This window comes from Pelodiscus sinensis, chromosome 23 (assembly GCF_052426305.1).
Source record: "Pelodiscus sinensis isolate ZL-2025 chromosome 23, ASM5242630v1, whole genome shotgun sequence".
Lineage (NCBI taxonomy): Eukaryota > Metazoa > Chordata > Testudines > Trionychidae > Pelodiscus > Pelodiscus sinensis.
The window spans coordinates 2,301,664-2,321,395 of NC_143074.1; the positions used below are offsets into that span (position 1 = coordinate 2,301,664).

The 19,732-nt window shown below is 69.4% G+C and overlaps 1 protein-coding gene across 4 annotated transcripts in view; it reads right to left on the reverse strand.

The window, feature by feature from the left end:
• Nucleotides 1–19,732, reverse strand: part of ABCA2 (ATP binding cassette subfamily A member 2) — a 118,088-nt gene that overhangs the window by 20,909 nt on the left and 77,447 nt on the right. For all 4 annotated transcript variants that reach the window (XM_089772955.1, XM_089772954.1, XM_089772956.1 and 1 more), the window contains 21 exons: nucleotides 19,001–19,174; nucleotides 18,808–18,910; nucleotides 18,418–18,532; nucleotides 17,255–17,445; nucleotides 16,910–17,060; nucleotides 15,859–16,063; nucleotides 15,506–15,670; nucleotides 14,233–14,413; nucleotides 13,261–13,473; nucleotides 12,509–12,705; nucleotides 11,732–11,914; nucleotides 9,240–9,424; nucleotides 8,933–9,053; nucleotides 7,314–7,601; nucleotides 4,640–4,858; nucleotides 4,276–4,378; nucleotides 3,513–3,841; nucleotides 2,346–2,559; nucleotides 1,318–1,423; nucleotides 710–821; nucleotides 244–304 (listed from right to left, as the gene is read on the reverse strand). In XM_089772955.1, coding sequence (XP_089629081.1) covers nucleotides 244–304; nucleotides 710–821; nucleotides 1,318–1,423; nucleotides 2,346–2,559; nucleotides 3,513–3,841; nucleotides 4,276–4,378; nucleotides 4,640–4,858; nucleotides 7,314–7,601; nucleotides 8,933–9,053; nucleotides 9,240–9,424; nucleotides 11,732–11,914; nucleotides 12,509–12,705; nucleotides 13,261–13,473; nucleotides 14,233–14,413; nucleotides 15,506–15,670; nucleotides 15,859–16,063; nucleotides 16,910–17,060; nucleotides 17,255–17,445; nucleotides 18,418–18,532; nucleotides 18,808–18,910; nucleotides 19,001–19,174 — 3,616 coding nt within the window. The remainder of the gene's footprint in view (nucleotides 1–243; nucleotides 305–709; nucleotides 822–1,317; nucleotides 1,424–2,345; nucleotides 2,560–3,512; nucleotides 3,842–4,275; nucleotides 4,379–4,639; nucleotides 4,859–7,313; nucleotides 7,602–8,932; nucleotides 9,054–9,239; nucleotides 9,425–11,731; nucleotides 11,915–12,508; nucleotides 12,706–13,260; nucleotides 13,474–14,232; nucleotides 14,414–15,505; nucleotides 15,671–15,858; nucleotides 16,064–16,909; nucleotides 17,061–17,254; nucleotides 17,446–18,417; nucleotides 18,533–18,807; nucleotides 18,911–19,000; nucleotides 19,175–19,732) is intronic.

Sequence of the window (19,732 nt, forward strand, 5' to 3'; positions counted from 1 at the left end):
TCGTCATGGGAACACGGATTTTGATCCAGCTCCTCAGAGAAGCACGCAGACGCCAACCCCCCTGGATTTCACTGGGGATTCGGAGCCTTCATCCCGCCATGGAGCTGGGTCTTGCTGACGCTGCATTTCAGGCTCCCGGGGGGGCGGCACAGCTCCTCCCTCCTGGGCCTAGCGGGCCTCCCCCTTTCCATGCACGGTGAGCCCCCCCCCCCCGGGCTGTTCATAGGCGCCCCCGGTACACACAGGTAATCCAGGGAGAGGCTGGCGCTCGTCTTGTTCATCGGATGGTTGGTCACCGTGATGCCTGCAGCAAGTGTGACAGGAAACTGAGTGAGAGCAGCCCCCTCGCGCCCTGCCCTGTGGATCAGCCCATAACCGCCCCCCACTCTCAGCCCCCAGCCCCGTGGCTCAGCCCTGCCAGAGGCCCGGCCCGGACAGCAGCACCTTGCTGGGGGAGATTTAGGATCTAATCCTGCCGCCGAGAGACCCATCTCCAATCCCCTGCTCTAACCACTAGTCCACGAAGCCTCTCAAAGGCCTGGCTTTCCAAACCCAAACCCCAGCGTCAGGGGAGTCTGTCTAGTCACTAGCCTGCCCCCTGGGACGCTTCCTCCTCCCCCGGAGCTGGCTGTTTCGGGGGCTGGTGGGACCGATTCTCGATTAACATCTTGCTCCTCGGGCCCGAGTGCCCCGCGGGCGGCCGGCTCACCGTAGGCGGCGGGGTTCCCCCTGCTCTTGGGCAGGTTGGCGCGCAGGATGGCGTTGTTCAGCACGTTCAGGTAGGTGGGCATGCTGTGGTAGCCCTTGTTGTTGTAGAAGACCTGGAGGGGCAGAGACGCACACTCAGCTCCGGGAGCCCCGGGGAGGGGAGCGAGGCTGGGGAAGCGGAGGGGCTGGAGCCGTTGGTCACGTGAGAGGCCTGCATGGCCTGGCACAGGGGGAGACACAGTCCGGTCCCTGTGTGGGGCCCTCTGTGCCAGCCCCTTCCTCCCACAGGCCGCCCTCAGCCAGTGCCCGATCGTCATGGGGACACGGCTCCGGCGTCCTGGCTGAGGGGAGCAGCACCACTGGAGAGTTGCAGCCGTGGGGTCCCCGCTCTCCGGCCTGCGCGGCTGGCAAGGAGCCCGCCGGCAAACCCCAGCGAGCTAGCGGGTGCTGCCGAGAGACCCCCCCGCCCTCCAGCCAACAGGCTCACCTGAGGGGCCCTGGAGCAAGGGCCGACCTTCCCCCTTGCCGAGAGCATGCTGGGAAGCGGCACCTTCGGCAAGAGGGCGGGTCCGTGGGGGACTCGCGGGACGGGGCAGAACCTTCCCCTACCTGGGCTGTTCTCCGGACCGCGATCTTCCGCACTATGGGCGGGGCCTTGGCGCCAAAGGAGGCGGGGATGGATTTCTGGACGTTGCCAACAGTGATGGCGCCGTACCTATGGCGGGAGGGGAGGCAGATGAAAGGCTGGGCCCCCGTGAGCCAGCCCCGGGCTGGGGGGGAAGCCGAGCCGCTCGACGAACGGGACCGGAGCCTTCCCTGAAATGCCGGGCTCCAGGGGGAACCCGAGTGACAGCCAACCCCGACCAGAGCCCCCAGGCACGACTGGCCTGCAAGCCGCTCCTAGCCGCCCGCGGCCCCGGCTGCTTCCCTCGCGAGACCCGGCCTCGTGGCCGCCGTGCCCTTCCCCTCCCCTGGAGCCAGGCCAGGCTACCCTGCTTCACCGGAGGCTGCCACCGAGCGCCAGGGGCCGTTCGCCCTCCTCCCCCCCAGAGGCGAGCGGAAAGCACCGTGCAGCCTAAGCAGCTGGGGCTGCAAGCCGAGGCTTGGCGCTGTCCTGCAGAGGAGTAACGGCAGTCCGAATTAGGGGCTTTCGTTCGGACTACTGGAGCCGCGGGCACGGAGTTCAAACGACAGTACCGGGCACTGAAAAATGGCGGCGCCCGGGAACATGCAAATCAAGCCCAGGATATCTGCGCGCGAACGCCCACATTAGCCACCCTAGCTCGAACTAGGGGCCAGTGCAGACAGACCCTTACATCCCTAGTTCTGGGCAGCGCCAGCTCCAAACGAGCCCCCACGTGCCCCAGGCTGTGCCCCACGGGGGCTGGGCTCTGCTTCAAAAGTCATAGTTGTGACACAGTCCCCCCCCCCGCATTTAAAAACCCATAAAAACAGCAACCAGCGACCCTTCCCCGCCCCAGGAACCGAGCTGGCCCTGCTACAGCTAGCTCCGGCCTGGCGCCTGGAGTGGGGCTCACAGCTCCCCGCCCTGGCTGCCAGCGGCCCCGCTCCAGCAGCAGCACTGCTCCCTGCCGCGCTCCCCATGCCGAGGGGCAGCCATGTGGCCTTGCCCTCACCGGTGCAGCCGGAAGCGGTCCGACGTGTAGAGCAGGTACTCCGAGACGTTGCGCCCCGTGATGTCCGCCAGGATGTCGCCCGTCACCACCTTCATCTGGTTCGGGTGGCCCCCCACGCCGCTGGGGCAGGAGAAGCCGGTGCCCTGCATGGAGCAGGTGCACCTGATGGACTCGTGGACGACGGGGGGCAGGCCCGGGGCCAAGGTGAGGGTCTCTGAGGAGACGAGAGGAGAGTGGCGGCTCAGGAGCACTTGGCGTGCAGAGCGCCCTTGGTGCGTCTGGGGGAGGGGACGACAGCGGGGGCAGGAGGCGAGAACGCGGGTTGCGGCTGAGTGCCAGTCGCGGGGCCTGACCACAGCCCAAGGGGACGGGCCCGAGTTGCTGCGGCCTCGCTAGGAGAGCAGGGAAGCCGTGGCAGGGGGCTCGCCTGGCCTGGGCTTTGCAGCATCACGGCACCAGCACGGAGCTGGCTCGCCAGTGGCTGCCGGAGCGGGGAGCGCAGCTCAGCCATCCCGACACGGACACCTGGGGGGGAGCAGACGCCCCCCGTGTTGCAGTCCCGACAAACGAGGTCCCAAGGGCTCGGCCTGTCGTCCCCCTCTTGCAGCATCTTGGGGCAAAGGCGCCACAGGGCTGTTCGCAGGGGGCGAGGAGGAGGACTAGGAGCCAGTGGGAAACAGGAGCTGTGCTACAAGCACCGAGACGTGTCTCCCCTTATCTCTGCCTCACAGCGTAAGGACAAGGGGACGTCCAACGCAAGTTCAGAACAATGCAAGGACAGAGGCTTCACCCAATGGACGCGCAGCCTGCGGAACTCACTGCCACAGGAAGTCACGGGGACAAGACCGGAACAAGATTCGAACAGGCATCGGGCACTTAGCTCGGCCTTCCCCTGGCTGGTGGGCTGAGGTGTGAGCGGATCCCTTGGAGAAGGCCGAGGCCTACGCGGGGCAGGTTTTCCCACATCTGCTACTGCGGGGTCCTTACACTCTGGACAGTTCTGGCCACCGTCAGAGGCCGAGCCGGGCACTGCCCCGTTAACGCCGTGCGCCCCCGGCAGGGTCACGTGGACAGGCGTGATGGGAAAGCGCCAAACGAGCGGGCCGTGCGGCTCTGTGCAAGGCCCGAGACCCAGGCGCTAGCCCCTCCCGGCAGGCCGTGCGCTACCTTTGACGGCGGAGGGGTAGGTGGTGGCGTTCCAGGCGTGCGCCGTGGCGTCGTCCACGGAGACGGGGTAGTCCGAGGGGGCGGGGGAGGGGGGCGGCGGCACGAAGTTGGAGAGCGGGAGGCCCTGGGTGAAGGAATCGACGCACATGGCGTCGAAGTACTTGGCTGCCAGCGTCTTGGACTCGTTGCTGTTGAGGTTGAGGGTCTGCACCAGCTGGTCCAGGGTGCTGTTGAAGGCCGTCTTCAGCACGCAGGTGGCGCCCGCCCCGGAGGGCAGGTGGAAGGTGCTGACGAGCTGCTGGGGGCTGGCGTCGGGCGACAGCTTCATGCTGGGGGGGGGAAGGGTTTAGCGCTCAGGGGACGCCCCCACAGCGCCTCTGGGTCGGTCCCGCTGCCAGGGCCACAGCGGGCAGGCCAGCCCCCCAAGTGACATTCCGGGGGGCCGGGCCCTGCTGGGCTGAGGGCTCCACTCCCCACTGGGCCTGGCTGGGGCCACGGAGCCCGCGCTCAGCTTGGGGGCGAAGGGGACTGGGCGGCACAGAGGCCTTGCCCCGGCAGGTCACTCAAACCCAGCCCAGGCCGGTAGGCGCCGACAGGCCACACTGGAGTACGGGGGGGCCCATCGCAGAACTGCTCTCTCCTCGCGGCCCAGAGCGGGGCTGCCCGCCGAGCACATACCCTCCCGGGCAGAGCCGCAGGGGTGGGATCAGGGCCAGGCGCCGCCCTGCGGGCGTGGGGCATGGGGGTCTAGGCAGGCTCTCACCGGTACTCCCGCCGCTCCTCGTTGGCGTAGGGGATGAAGTTGCCCTTGGGCTGGGTGTAGTTGTGATACTGGGAGGGCGAGAGGATCAGAGGCGGCAGGTCACCTGGGGAGACAAGAAGGGGCAATGCTGAGCCGCCTCCCTGGCTGCGAGGCCCCCGGCCCCTCCCCACTCTGGGCGGGAAGGGCAGCCCCAGAACCCCCACAGCCCAGTCGGCCCCTCCTCCCTCCTGGGGCGGCTCCAGTAGCTCTCGGGCACCTGGGGCCACATGCCGGGAGGCCAGGGCCAGGCAAGAGGTGACAGCAGCTGGGAGGTGGGTGGGGGGGGGTTACTGCCCCTCCCCCAGTCGGGGCCGGGCCCACGCACCTATCTCGGGCACGGAGAGGGCCACGGTCATGGCCACGCAGACGAAGAAGGCAGGCAGCAGGATCTGCGAGAACAGGGCCTTGCTGTTGCGCTTGGCGCAGTGGAAGCGTTTGACGATCAGCCCGTGGAACTGGCGCAGCTTGAGCCAGGAGCCTTCCAGCTTAAAACTCCCCTGGCCCACCAGGGTCTGGCCCGCAGCCTCGGCGTCGGCCTCCTGGTCTGGAGCAGGGAGAGACAGGGTGGGGTCAGGCGCGCACGTGGGGCGGGTGACGCAGGGCGCGGCCCGGGGCTGGGCCCGGAGAGGAGGCAGGGCTGGTGCTCCCGAGCCGACGCCGCAGGCATGTGGAAACGCAGCAGCCCGGGCGCAGGTGGGGAGTGGGCATCAGGCTGCTTCCTAAACGCTCGCAACCCTTGCGCCCCGGCCGGGTGGGGGGGACAGCGCGACTGCCCAGACCAGCGCTCGAGGGCGGCTTGGGAGAGATTCCCACACTGCCCCGCTGATCAGCAGAGCGCCCACAGCCAGGTGTGTTTCTGTGGTGCACTTCACCCAAGCCTCAGTGCACACAACAAAATGTATCCCGCACATAGATAGAACACTGGTCCAGGCATCTGCACGGCCGACAGGCCCCCAGCCCACCAGGGCTGTGCAGGGCAGGGAGGGAACGCAGGAGCCTGGGCAGGCGTTATTGCAGATACAGGCTGCAGAGGGCGTTAGGCAGCCCCCGCACGCCGGCCTCGCACCTTCCTGTTGCCGGCGCCAGGGCCAGAGCGCAGGGCCACCGCCCACGGTCCCACCGTTCTAGAGATCAAAGCCCTAGGGCAGGGGAGTCCAGCCCCTTGTGAGCCCACCTCAGACATCCTGCCTCGGACCCTGCCCGCCCTGGGCACAGGCCTGTGCCTACTTGCTCCAGGGCGCCCTCCAGCAGGCCCCGGGACCCCCAGTCTGCTGCTGCTGCTAGGGGGAGAAGTCAGGCTGCTCCTGGGAAGGCCTCCCTCGGGGGGGACACCCGCCGGCAGGGCGATGAGGGGCTGGGGAAGCCGTGGGGCTGGTCGGTCGGGAACTTCCCACCACCAGTCCTGGGGGGAACCGGGCTCTGGCAGAGCTCTGCTGCACCGCGTCCACCCACCGGAACGCCAGGGCGGCGCCCAGGGGCTGCGGGTCCCGAGCCACGCCCCAGCCCAGAGGCAGGCAGCAGGCTGAACGCACACAGGCGGCAGGACTCTCCCACAGGCCCACTGGGAGCGCCTGGGGCTGGGCCCTTCATGGAGATTAGCCCAGGCGGCCGGGACCCAACCTCCCGCTCGGGGCGACCCTGAGCCCCTGACTGCCGGACACCGGGAGGGGGCCACGTTCTCTGCCCTCCCGGGAAGCTCCGGTATGTGGGAGGCAGGAGACGGAGCAAGGGGCCCGTGAGCCGACCCAGCAGGGCAGCGCTTACGGCTCATGCGGCAATTCTCTTCGACAAGCCGGGCTCCCCAGCCAGACTTCATCTCCCATGATGCATTGCCTTGCTGGGAGACCCTGGGGCACCATGGGAGATGTAGTCCAACAGGGAGCATGCCGCAGCTGACTGACAACTCCCATGAGGCATTGCAGCACCATTCAAGATGATTTAGGTTCTCAATTTGCTGCTGAACATTCAGCAAGTTCCCCCTCGGTTTGCACAGACCCCCCCCCCACCCGCCGATTTCCTGATCTGCTCCCATCAGAAGTTCCACGGATGGGACAGGGACCGAGGCGGGGAACTGGCTGAGGGGACAATTTCGAATGGGTTTGCGAGCCCGCGGGGGCCTCGGTGCCGGGATCTCTGAGGAGTTTCTGTTCTACGCTCCCTGCTCTGTGCCCCCAGGGCGCTATGCAGCCACGGCGCTCAGTAACGGGACCCCTGGAGGGGAGAAACAGGAGGGCCCCATAGCCCCGTGAGCAGAGGAGCCCCAAAAGGAATTGTGGGCAAAATGGTGGCCGCTGGGTCGCTGCTGCTTGTGGATTACGTTTTAATATTCGAATACCACAGGGCGCGGGGGGGACTCCTGGAAACACGCCGCGAGCCTCAACACAGACCTTGGCACCGGAACGTGCGTCTCCGAGTTGGGGAGCAGCCGGGCGCAGGCCCGGGGGGAGGGAGACGCAGCCTCCGCCTGGGCACTCGGCGGCTGGCCTCGAAGAGCGACTGCCTTCGAGCAGCTCGGTCGCATGGGGAACGAGATGGGCCGAGGTCGCAGGGACCGAGCTGGCCAGCGCTGACCCAGGGCCAAGCCAGGGGGCGAGTCCAAGGGCAGCGAAGGGCACTGCTAGGCTCCAGCGCCGCAGTCACACGGCCGCCCGGCACCACCCACTCCCGACCCGAGCGCCCCGCGAGCTCTCAGCTCTGCCAGGCGCCCAGTGGGGCTCGAACTCACGGCTTCCCCGCACGGCTTGGCTCCCTCTCCCTTCCTAGGCCTGGTCTGAGGCGGTACGGCGGGGTCCCAGAGTGACCGGACCCCGCAGTGCAGGGTGGGTGTGCCCACGCAGGGCCCTCCGGTCATCCCTCGAGTGGGGAATGCCCCAGCTCCAGCCAGACAGCAAGGCCGGGGCACAGCCGGTGCCAGCCCGGCCCTGAGAAAGCCGGGAGCGGAGCTGGGACCTGGCGGCCCCGCTAGCAAGTCCCGGCCTGCCGCGCGGCGCGGTACAAACCTTGCAGACTGGCGTTCTCGGGGTCCCGCAGGCTCTCGAACAGCGGAGAGTAATCCCCATAGAACTCCGAGTAAGGCCCGCCCTCGTCACCCCGCACCGAGCCCACCGAGGAAGCCGAACGCAGGGACGCCTGGGACTGGGCCAGGCTGGCGCAGGCCTCCAGGTTGCTGAGCGCCCCCTCTGGCTTCTTGGGGGCCCCCCCCTCAGGGAGGGGCTCCCCATTGGCCTCTGGCTTCAGGTCCAGCCGGGGAGCTGGGGGCTGCAGGGCGTCTTTGGACTCCTTCATGTCTGGAAGGAGAAGGGAGCCGGTGGGGCCTGGGCAGCAGCCCTTCTGCTCTCTCCGGCCTGGCCAGAAGGCCTCAGAGCCACCCCCCCCTCCCCGATACCGAGGGCCCGGGGCTCTGGGACCCCACCGTAGCACCCCAGTCACTGCCCTGGCGCAATGGGCCCCCCAGCTCCCTCTCAGCATGGGCCCGGGCTTACAGCCACGCTCCCCACACCTCAAAGGGCTGGCCAGACCTCAGGCAGAAGCACAAACCGCAGCGCCGAACGGCGGCCACTGCTGGGGTGGAGCGTGGCAAGCGACGGGTCCCATCCCACACTCCCTCCGGAGAGCACGCCCGAGGCCCTCGCGGGAGCCAGGGCTACCGCCAAGACGGGCGCATCTACGAATCGGTAACTGCCAAGCAGCCGTTCGAATGCCTGTCGCAGCGACGCCGCTGGGGCCGGCTCGGTGCAGTGTAACCAATGCACCCCCTGCGCTCCCACCCCACCCCACCCCACCGCAGCCTCCTCCTGCCCTCACAGCCACGGCGGTTCCTCCCTGGGGGCCCCGAACAGCCAGCTGGGCCACGACGCAAACCGGGCTGCTCCCCTGAATTCTCCTCATGGCAAACCACTCACACACCCCACCCCAACACAGACACACACCCCCCACACCCCAACATGCACACACACCCCCACCCCAACACAGACACACCCCCCCACCCCCCAACATGGACACACACCCCCACCCCAACACACAGACACCCCCCCACCCCCCACCCCCCAACACACAGACACACTCCTACCCCCCCACCCCAACACAGACACACCCCCCACCCCCCAACATGGACACCCCCCCCCACCCCAACACAGACACCCCTACCCCCCCCAACACAGACACACCCCACCCCCCACCCCAACATGCACACCCCCCTACCCCAACACGCACACACACCCCCCACCCCAACACAGAGACACACCCCACCCCCCCACCCCAACACGCACACACACCCCCACCCCACAGAGACACACCCCACCCCCCTACCCCAACACGCACACACACCCCCCACCCCAACACAGAGACACACCCCACCCCCCCACCCCAACATGCACACACCCCCCCACCCCAACACAGACACACCCCCCACCCCCTCCACCCCAACACGCACACACCCCCCCACCCCAACACAGACACACCCCCCACCCCCTCCACCCCAACACGCGCACACCCCCCCACCCCAACACAGACACACCCCCCACCCCCTCCACCCCAACACGCATACACCCCTCCACCCCAACACAGACACCCCCCCCACCCCAACATGCACACACCCCCACCCACGCGGAGCCCTTACCCGCATCGCTGTTCTCCAGGGACAGGTCCTCCTCCGAGACCTTGAGGAAAACCTCCTCCAGGGTGGTGTCCATCAGCCCGAAGCTGGTCAGCTCCAGCTCCCCCAGGCTCTGCTCCAGGTGCTGCAAACGGGGATGGCGCCAGGTGAGCACAGCAGGGAGCCAGCCGGGGAACGCCCGGGCAAGTGGGAATTGGCCCAACCCGCCAGCACCCAGCCCGGCCCCGCAGGGCACCCCGCCCACAGCCACAGACCATCACGAGCCCCCCTCCGCCTCAGCCCCCGCCACGCCCCACAGCCGGCGCCGTACCTGGAAGAGCCTCTCGAAGCAGCCTTTCTTGACGGCCTCGCTGGGCAGGACGTAGGAGAGCTCCGTGTTGGTGTCGGACACCAGCAGGCAGGAGGCCACGTACTTCTTGATGAACTGGGTGACGCGGGGCTCGGAGCAGGGGCTGGCGGAGGAGGGGGCGGGCGGGCTGTGCGGCTGCCCCGCGTCTAGCACAGGGAGGGAGGGGGCGCGTCAGGGAGGGAGGGGCCGGGTTCTTGCGTTTCTTTCCCACAGTGGATAGAGCTGGTGTGCTATTTCAACTCTGCTTTTCCCGGCCCTGAGCGAACTGCTCCTCCCCCCCCCCCCGACCCGCCCGGCAGGCACCCAGCAAACTGCCCCCCCGACCGTGCCCAGCAGGCACCCAATAAACTGCCCCCCCGCCCCAACCCTGACCCAACAAACTGCCCCCCCCGACCCGCCCGGCAGGCACCCAACAAACTGCCCCCCTGCCCCAACCCTGACCCAACAAACTGCCCCCCCCCGACCTGCCTGGCAGGCACCCAACAAACTGCCCCCCCGCCCCAACCCTGACCCAACAAACTGCCCCCCCCCCCCGACCCGCCCGGCAGGTACCCAACAAACTGCCCCCCCGCCCCAAACCTGACCAAACAAACTGCCCCCCTCCCGCCCCGCAGGCACCGAACAAACTGCCCCCCCGACCCTGCCCAGCAGGCACCCAACAAACTGCCCCCTCCTGCCCCGCCCAGGCCTGCACGCCCCAAGCAAACTGCTCCCCTCCTGCCCTGGAGGGAGGAACTGCCCTGGCCTGAGAGGGGAGGGGAGTCTCCACTAGGGACGGTCAATTTGGATGAACTAACTAATCGAGTGGCCAACGGGATCTCCATCGCCCGTGCGCTCGGCCGACGAGGGCCCCTCCGTCTCTGGACTGGGCGCGAGCCCCGCTGGGGTCCTGGGGGCAGCTGGGGATCCCTGCGGCGCCCTTGGGCTGGGCGAGGCCTGCCCCCCCCATCGGGGTCCTTGTACGTTTCCAAAGCAGACTGGCAGCAGAAGGGGGGCGAGCGGAGATGGTGCTGGGGGAACCGGTTTTAAGCTGCCCCCCCGGCTCCTGTCCCCCTCCCACTGCCTCTCTCTGACTGGTTGCTTCCCCCCTTGCTGCCCACCCCTAGTCTCCCCGGCCATTGACTTCTCTGCCGACACGCTCAAGGGGGCAGCTGCCAAGGGGCCGAGCAGGGAGACCCAGGGCCAGCCAGGGCCTGAGCTGAAGGCGCTTCCTGCGCCCAACAACCTGCATTTCCCAGGGCAGAGGGGCCTGACGAGCGGGGGGGGGGGGGGGGGGAGCCGGGGCCTGCTGGCCACGGACCTGCCCACGTTGCGGCCGCCCAGCTTCCCAGTAGGCCCCGCGCAGGGGCTCAGGGGGAGCGATCTCGCTCCCCAAGTCCTGAAGCTGCGGGGCCAGCAGAGGGGAGACCCCCCCTTCACCGGCCCCAGCCTCAGTCTGCGGCCTCTTCCCCCTGGCCCCAGCAGGGAACTGCCCAGCTCAGCCTGAGCCCCAACCTCCTGCCCCACCTTGAACCGCATCAGCCCTGAGCAGCCACCTGTACGACAGCCCTCATACCTGGCCCCAAAGCCCAGCCCCCAGCCTGTACCCCCCTGCACCCCGGCCCAGAGCCCCCCCTGCACCCCGGCCCAGAGCGCCCCCTGCACTCCAACTCCCTCTTGTCCGGCTCCACCCCAGACCCACACTCCTACCCGGAGCCTTTACACTGCCACACCTCATCCCTCGGCCCCCTCGGCGCCCTCCTGCCACATGGATTGTGCCACTTGCACCAATGCGAAGGTGACGTGTCGCACGCCCCCCCATGTCGCACGTCCCCCTCGCACTGGTGCATACAAGAACATTCATTCTGCTCAGGGGTGGGAAAATGGGGCAGCTCCGGCGCTGGCTCACGTGGGAACTCCCGGTACCACTGCGCTGCGGGAGCCCCGGACCCGGATGTCTGCAGGTGCCTGAGCTTGGCAGCGCCTGGCCTCCTCTCTGGGCTGCTTGGTCATTTCAGGGGCTTTTCGCTTTGTGCAGGCGGGGGGGGGGGATTTGCCCCCTCCTGCGTGGGGAACTAGGGCTGCCACTAAACGAAGCCGTGCAGGAAAAGTGGCTCCAGGCGCACGGCCCATTGAGATGTGGGGGCAGGAAGGGCGCCAGTGGGAGCGAGGACTCGAGAGCTGGGGGGGACGATTCCCTGCTCAGTTCCCTCCCTCTGGGGCACCTGGGGCTGGCCCTGGCGCGGGGTGGGGTGGGGCAGAGCCCGGGGCGGGGCGGGGCAGAGCCCGGGGGCGGGGTGGGGCAGAGCCCTGGCGGGGCGGGGCGGGGCAGAGCCCGTGGGGGGGGGGGGGGGGGGGGCGGGGCAGAGCCCGGGGGCGGGGCGGGGCGGGGCAGAGCCCGTGGGGGGGGGGGCGGGGCAGAGCCCGGGGGCGGGGCGGGGCAGAGCCCGGGGGGGGGGGGGGGGGCGACCGACCTGGGCCGGGCCTGGAGTCCGACTGCTTCTTGACCAGGGTGAGCTTGTAGCCGTCGCCGTAGGTGCTCTTGAGGAAGAGGGGGGAGCCGCAGCAGGTGAGTTTGCCGTGGGAGATGATGGCGATGCGATCCCCCAGCAGGTCGGCCTCGTCCATGTGGTGCGTGGAGAGCAGGATGGTCCTTCCTGCCGCACGGGGACACGGGCGGGGGAGCGTTAGGAGGGGGGGCGGGGAACTCGCAGGCCCCAGGGACCCCCAAGCTGCCAGGAGACCAGGCCCCCTGCCCAGCAGTCGCGGTGTCAGGGAACCCGCCACAGACAGCGGCAACCTTAGCACCCGGGGGCTCGGAGGGCTCGCCCAGCTGCCTTACTAGCTCTGTGGAACGGGGGAAACTGAGGCAAGGCACGAGCAGGAGGGGTCTGCCTCATCGCCTGGGCACGGCCCCCCGCTCAGTCCCAGCCAGAGTCTGGTCCCTAGAATCCAGGCCTGGCTTTCCTTCCCCCTCCGGGCACAGGGCCAGTGGCTAGCGGGGGTGGGGGCATCCCGGGCTGGGTCTCCGGCTGCGTGGAACGGCTGCCCGGGAGGGCGGGGCGGGGCGGGGCGGGGCGGGGCCGGGGGCGGGTGGCGGGGGCGAGGGCGAGGCCGGGGCCGGGTGGCGGGGGCGAGGGCGAGGGCAGGGCCGGGTGGCGGGGGCGAGGGCGAGGGCAGGGCCGGGTGGCGGGGGCGAGGGCGAGGGCAGGGCCGGGGCCGGGTGGCGGTGGCGGGGCCGGGCCGCTCACCGGGTTTGTACTTGAGGATCAGGTCCCAGATGGCCCTGCGCGCGTAGGGGTCCACGCCGGCCGTGGGCTCATCCAAGATAACAGCCCGGGAGCCTCCTACGAAGGCAATGGCCACCGACAGCTTCCTCTTCATGCCCCCGGACAGCGTCTGCACCAGGGAGTGCCGCTTGTTGGACAGCTCCAGGTCCTCGGTCATCCTGGGGGGACGGGACACGGGCCGGTCACAGGCAGGTGCGCGGTGACCCAGCCCCCCGCGGTTAACACCCCCCGGCGGTCACCCCCGGTCACAGGCAGGTGTGTGGTGACCCAGCCCCCCGCGGTTAACACCCCCCTGCGGTCACCCCCCCCCGGTCACAGGCAGGTGTGTGGTGACCCAGCCCCCCGCGGTTAACACCCCCCGGCGGTCACCCCCCGGTCACAGGCAGGTGCGCGGTGACCCAGCCCCCCGCGGTTAACACCCCCCGGCGGGGACTCAGCCCCCTGTGGTTACCCCTCCCGCCCCACGACAGGCTCTGGCTCTCAGCAGGCTCAGCCAGCCGGGCGCTCCGCAGCCACTCGGGGGCCAGCTCCCGGAGGCAGAGCCCGGGGGTCTGGGTGCCAGAGCAGTGCTCAGCGCCGCCTAAAGACATCCGGCCCTTGAAGGAGTCTCTGGCAGGGCCCCCACAAAACCGTTGCTGGATCCTGCCCCACGGCGCACTGGGGCCCCGGGGCGAGCCCACTAGACCCGCTGACCCACGAGGGGCAGGGCCTACTTGTTCATCTCCTTGCGGATCTCCTCCTCCGCCATGCTCTTGAGCTGCGAGTAGAACCAGAGATGCTCCTCCACCGTCAGCTTGTCGAAGAGCACGTTGTGCTGGGGGCACATGCCCAGGTTCTTCCGGATCTCGTCCATCTCCGTCCGGATGTCGTGGCCGTAGATGGTCGCGGAGCCCGAGGTTGGGGGGAAGAGACCCGTCAGGATGGACCTAGGCGAGGAAGGCGCAGCGTCAGCGCCTGCCCCGCCGGGGGCCGGGGACCGCCGGGCACGGGCCACCCTCGCCCTTCCAGCGCCAGCTTGTGACAGCTCCGCCCTGTGGGCCCTCACCCCATTGCCACCGTCCCCCTCCTCCCAGCCTGCCCGCCCTGGGCACTGCCCCTCGGCTCCGCCCACCTGCCCTGGGCACTGCCCCTCGGCTCCGCCCACCCGCCCCGGGCGCTGCCCCTCGGCTCCGCCCACCCGCCCCGGGCGCTGCCCCTCGGCTCCGCCCACCCGCCCCGGGCGCTGCCCCTCGGCTCCGCCCACCCGCCCCGGGCGCTGCCCCTCGGCTCCGCCCCTCGGCTCCGCCCACCCGCCTACCCGCCCTGGGCACTGACCCTTCATTCTGCCCACTCACCCACCCACCTGCCCTAGGCGCTGCCCCTCGGCTCCACCCACCCGCCCTGGGCACTGCCCCTCAGCTCCGCCCACCCGCCTACCCGCCCTGGGCACTGCCCCTTCACTCTGCCCACCCACCCACCCACCCACCCGCCCCGGGCGCTGCCCCTCGGCTGCTGCACCAACCCCAACGCTGCCGGCATCCCTGCAGGGCGGGGGCCCAGCGAGGGCCCAGCTGTGGGTGAGGACAGCGCCCGGGAGCCCAGGCTGACCCCGCAGCCCTGTCCACGGCAGAGGAGGTGACAGGCGGCCGGACACGCGAGACCCCCGCCCCGGGCCGATCTCCCCAGGCCGCCCGCCCGCCGCTCACATGGTGGTGGTCTTGCCCGCCCCGTTGTGACCCAGGAAGGACACCACTTGGTTCTCGTAGAGGTTCAGGCTCAGCTTGTTCAGCGCCAGCTTCTTGTCCGTCTTGTAGACCTTGGTGAGCTTGTCCACGCACACGACGAGCGGCAGGTGGGTCGGCTCCTCCTCGATGCCGCGCGTCTCCTCTGCAAGGACAGCGGGGGCTGCTGGGCAGGCGGGACCGGGCAGAAGCCACCGCCCAGGGTGGGGGGCCAAGGGCCAGGAGGGGCGGGCGCTGCTCCGTGGAGCTGCCGTGTTGGTCAGTTATGGGGGGGGTGTCGCCAATGCAGCCACGCACCAGCACCCGGAGCTGGCGATTCTGGAGAAGTCGGTCAGGGAGCAGCTCTCAGAACACAGGGGCAGCAGCAGGTACCAAGGACCGACCAGCCAGGCGCACCCTCCCCCAGCCACAGCCCTGCACGCCCGTCTGTCCGGAGGGCACCAGGGCCCATGCGGCCCCCAGCCACGGGTGCAGGGACAGAGGAGGGCTGGGAGGAAGGGGCAGGAGGCTTAGCTGGGCAGAGCAACCCCCCAAAATAATACAAACTAAACCCGCAGAGAGTCCTGGGGCAGGGGGCTGCCGTGGGCCAGCCCTACCCCTCCCCTCCCCTCGGGGCTCTTTGGGGCAGGGGCTGCTCTTGCTCTGGGTTTGTGCACCATGGGCTCCCTGGGCCCTGCCTAACAGAATAACCCCCTCTCTGGTGCACCCCAGCGTCCCCGCAGCCGTGCGGCTCTGCCAGCAGGGGCCTCGTTGCGTGTCTTGCCGAGAACGCCTCCTTCCATTACTCCACTTCCTCCTCCGGCTCCGGCTCCCAGAGGCGCCCCAGCAGCTGGGCAAGGGGGCTGGATCTGTCCCCTTGCCCCTCCGAGAGGCCGGCTCATGGCACGGCCAGCGCTCCCCGTAAGCCGGGCGCTGGGGAAAGTCACACGCAGAGGCCCACAGCCGGGCTGTGTTTCTACCCGTGGTGCACATCCAAAAGACAATTATTCCGCACCTGGATGGAAGAGAGGCGCGGGGCCGTGGGCGCGACCTGGCCAGGGGAGACTGTGGCACGGGGACAGGAAGGCTGCTCTAGCGGGTTCGTAGCGGGAGCCAGCGCCAGGCTGGGACTCGCTGCTGAGCCGAGAGCAAAGCCGGGGGGCTGAGGTCGCTGCTGCAGGGCCCCTGGATCCCAGCCCGGGGCGTTCCCCTCGGGCCCCTCGCCCGTTTGCACTGCCCAGCCCCCGGGCGCTCGTACCCAGCCGCCTGCTCTCCATGGCACAGGCCTGGTCCTCCTCCATGATGCTGAGGCGGGTGGCTCTGGACCAGGGCCAGTTCCACTCCCAGGTTTCCAGCCGCCCGTTCCCGAGCCAGTAGGATTTCTGGAAGGGGAAGTACCAGGGCCGGGGCAGCCCGTACATGCCTGCCAAGGAGAGAGCAGCGGTCAGCCGTGGTTCTGGGGCTCGCGCAGGGCCCCCCCCATGGCACTGAGGGGCCAAGGGCCTCCCCCAGGACGCGGGGCCGGGGGACGTGCAGTCCCAGGGGCAGAGGACGGGGTGGCTGCTTCCACCTCCCAGCCCCAGGAGGGTCCAGGCGCTGGCCTGCCCGTACCTGGGTGCACGGCCTCGATGTACCAGGTCAGCGCCCCGTAGACCCCGGCGTCCACCATCAGCATCAGCATGGAGAGCAGCAGGTTGAAGTCGTCCCCCTCCACGGGCGACTGGCTCAGGGTGCGCCACTGGATGCCCACGCCCGCCACCTCGTACAGCGCAAAGTACTTGGCACCCAGCCCGAAGGCCGTGGTCGACATGAGCGACTGCACAGGGAGAGGGGGTTCAGCCCACAGCCCTGGGCAGCAGCCCCTCGCCAGGCGCGGGGGTGGCCATGGGGGGCGGAGGCCACGGCGGGCGGAGGCCACGGCGGGGCGGGGGCAGCCCTGGGAGAAAGGCTGGGGGAGGGGGCAGCGCTGCCCCCTGCTGGGGCTCTGGGGCAGCAGCTCAAAGAGCAGGACTCAAGGGTCCCAGGGTGCAGCTGGGCTGTGCCAAGCCCCCTCGCCCTGCGAGCCACGCTGCACCCGGGTTAGCTGGCACCCCCCCCCCCGGACCCCTCCTTCTTCGAGCCCCTGGCCCAGCTGGGCTGTGCCAGGCCCCCTCGCCCTGTGAGCCACGCTGCACCCGGGTTAGCTGGCACCCCCCCCGGACCCCTCCCTCTTCGAGCCCCTGGCCCAGCTGGGCTGTGCCAGGCCCCCTCGCCCTGTGAGCCACGCTGCACCCGGGTTAGCTGGCACCCCCCCCGGACCCCTCCCTCTTCGAGCCCCGGCCCAGCTGGGCTGTGCCAGGCCCCCTCGCCCTGCGAGCCACGCTGCACCCGGGTTAGCTGGCACCCCCCCCGGACCCCTCCCTCTTCGAGCCCCTGGCCCAGCTGGGCTGTGCCCTCGTGAGCAGGCCAGTTTCTCCAGCGCTGTCCTGCTGAAGGCCTCTCGGCCCTGGGGCGGGAGGGGCCGGAGCCACGGCCGGGGCCCCCCTCCCGCCTGCGTCTGGCGCGGAGCCCGGAGCAGCCCCCGGCAGAGCCTGGCAGAGGAGCAGGCGGTGGCGGAGGGAGCGGAGCCGGGAGCCCGTGGCCGGTGCCCGGGGAGCGCCGGGCCGGGCCGCCGGGTACTCACGGCGATGCACTTCTCGAAGGCCGTGATCTTGTCGTGGGCCACTTCCTCCCGGATGGCGACGTACATGTAGGGCACGTAGCTGAGGAAGTAGATGATGCCCCCGCAGGCCGAGGCCAGCTTGGCCTTGGAATACAGCACGGACACCAGGAAACTGGGGGGCAGACGGCGAGAACGGGGGCAGAGCGTCAGCCCCCCAGCCCTCTCCTCCAGAGAAACGACCCCCCCAGAAGAGTCCTGACCCCCACCCCCACCCCAACAAACCCTTCCCCCGCTGGAGTTCTGGGGGGCATCCCCCGCATCAGCCCACCACCCCCTACCCCTCCCCCGCCCTGCCCCGGCGCTCACCAGAACATGATGGTGGCCACGGCGTAGACGGCGAGGAAGAGCCAGATGATGACGACGTCGCTGTGCATCAGGACCTTGCCGTACTTGAGGATGGCGGTGAGCGCGGTGACGGAGATGGAGAGCTGCACGAAGCCGGTGATGAACCAGGCCACCCAGTGCACTGCGTTGTTCAGGCCCATCATCTTCATCACCTGCACGAGACGGCGCCCGACCCTCAGCGCGCCCGGCTCAAGGGGCAGCCCCCCCCGCAGGGCCCAGAGGAACCCCCCCACCACACAGGGCCCAGGGGACACCGGAGCACGGACCGTGTGTCACCGCAGGGACCCCGCTCCCAGGGGAACCCCCCCCCCCCCGCAGGGCCCAGAGGAACCCCCCCCCCACACAGGGCCCAGGGGACACCGGAGCACGGACCGTGTGTCACCGCAGGGACCCCGCTCCCAGGGGACCCCCCCCGCAGGGCCCAGGGGAACCCCCCCCCCGCAGGGCCCAGGGGACACCGGAGCACGGACCGTGTGTCACCGCAGGGACCCCGCTCCCAGGGGACCCCCCCCGCAGGGCCCAGGGGAACCCCCCCCCCCCGCAGGGCCCAGGGGACACCGGAGCACGGACCGTGTGTCACCACAGGGACCCCGCTCCCAGGGGACCCCCCCCGCAGGGCCCAGGGGAACCCCCCCCCCCCGCAGGGCCCAGGGGACACCGGAATGCTCCCCCCGGTGCCCCGCCAGCCTGCCTGGAGCGCTAATTCCCGGCGCCCCGCCCGGAACACTAACCCCCAGCGCCCCGCCAGCCTGCCTGGAACGCTCCCCCCAGCGCCCCGCCAGCCCAACCGGAAAACTCCCCCCAGCGCCCCGCTAGCCCGCCCAGAACGCTCCCCCCGGCGCCCCGCCAGCCCACCCGGAACGCTCCCCCCGGTGCCCCGCCCGGAAAACTTCCCCCAGCGCCCCACCAGCCCACCTGGAACACTAACCCCCGGTGCTTGAGCGCTCTGCTAATCCTGCCTCCTCCCCCGCCCATAGGAATGCTAACCCCCAGCACCCCACTGGCACACTAACCCTGCCTCCTCCCCCAGCCATAGGAATGCTAACCCCCAGCACCCCACTGACACGCTAACCCTGCCTCCCCCGCCCGCCAGGACACTAACCCCAGCGCCCCGCCGGCCCCACCTCCTTCAGCCGATGCTCCTTCTCTGCCACAATGTGCTGGATCATCATGGCCACCGAATAGACCCAGGAGATCACCATGCACAGGGGCATCATGTGCTCGATGACGAAGAGGAAACTGAGGAGAGAGCAGCAAAGCTCCATGGCAGGCTCTACGTCCCCGGGGGGGGAGGGGGAGCCCTGCACCAGCCTCACGGAAGGGAAGGGGAGCAGCTCGGGGCTCATGGATCCTGCTCCGGCCTGAGCCCCACACCCTGGGCCGGCACGTCACCGCCGGGACCCGGTCTCCCCTCGGGCCACTCCTGCTGGAGGCGCATGGGCCTAGCTGGCCTGGCCCCGTGGGGCGGAAGCAGCGTCGGGTCCCTGCACTGACCCCTCCCCCGGGGTACTCACTCGTCCCTGGTGTAACACGGGTAGGGGAACATCTGCACATAGTTGCCGGGCTCCACCACGTCGTGGCCCACGAGGGTGTTGATTATGGCTCGCTCCATCATGTCTGAGGGGAGAGCGGAGAGCCCAGCTCAGCGTGGGCAGGGGCACCAGGGGCAGGGCCACACGGGCACAGCCACAGCCACGGCCCACTCACCCTGGATCCACACAAAGCCATAGAGGAAGTAGAAGCGCCCGCCCGTGTTGGGGCCCGGGCGCCAGTACGCCCGGCGGATCTCGTTGGTCTTCTCCGTGAAGCTGGAGTTCTGCCGGATCTTGTACATCACGTGGGGGGGCAGGGAGCCATCCCTGTTGGTCTGGAAGATCACACCTGGGGGGGGGGGGGAGCAGGCTCAGAGCGCTGCCGGCCGGCTCCCGGACTAGCGCATGCTGGGACAGGCCGGGCCCCCTGGCTCCTTCTGCGTCCGGACATTACCCAACGTGACCCAGGGTCCTACTGACCTCCAGAGCAGGAGAGGAGGGGAGGGAGCCAGTAATGGCCATGGTGATCATGGCCATGCCCTGGTGAGCAGCTCCTAGGGCCGTGGTCACCAACCAGTAGATCGCGATCTACCGGTAGATCTCAGGGTATGTCTACACTACCCTCCTAGTTCGAACTAGCGGGGTAATGTAGGCATACCGCACTTGCAAATGAAGCCTATTCCACGAGGAGTAACAGTAGTTCGAACTAGGAAGCCTAGTTCGAACTACCTAGTTCGTGCCCCGTGTAGCCGTGCTGCACAGGGTTCGAACGAGAGGGGTTTTAAAAATGGCGGCTCCCCGCTTATGCAAATGAAGCCCGGGAAATTCAAATCCTGGGCTTCATTTGCAAGTGCGGTATGCCTACATTACCCTCCTAGTTCGAACTAGCGGGGTAGTGTAGACATAC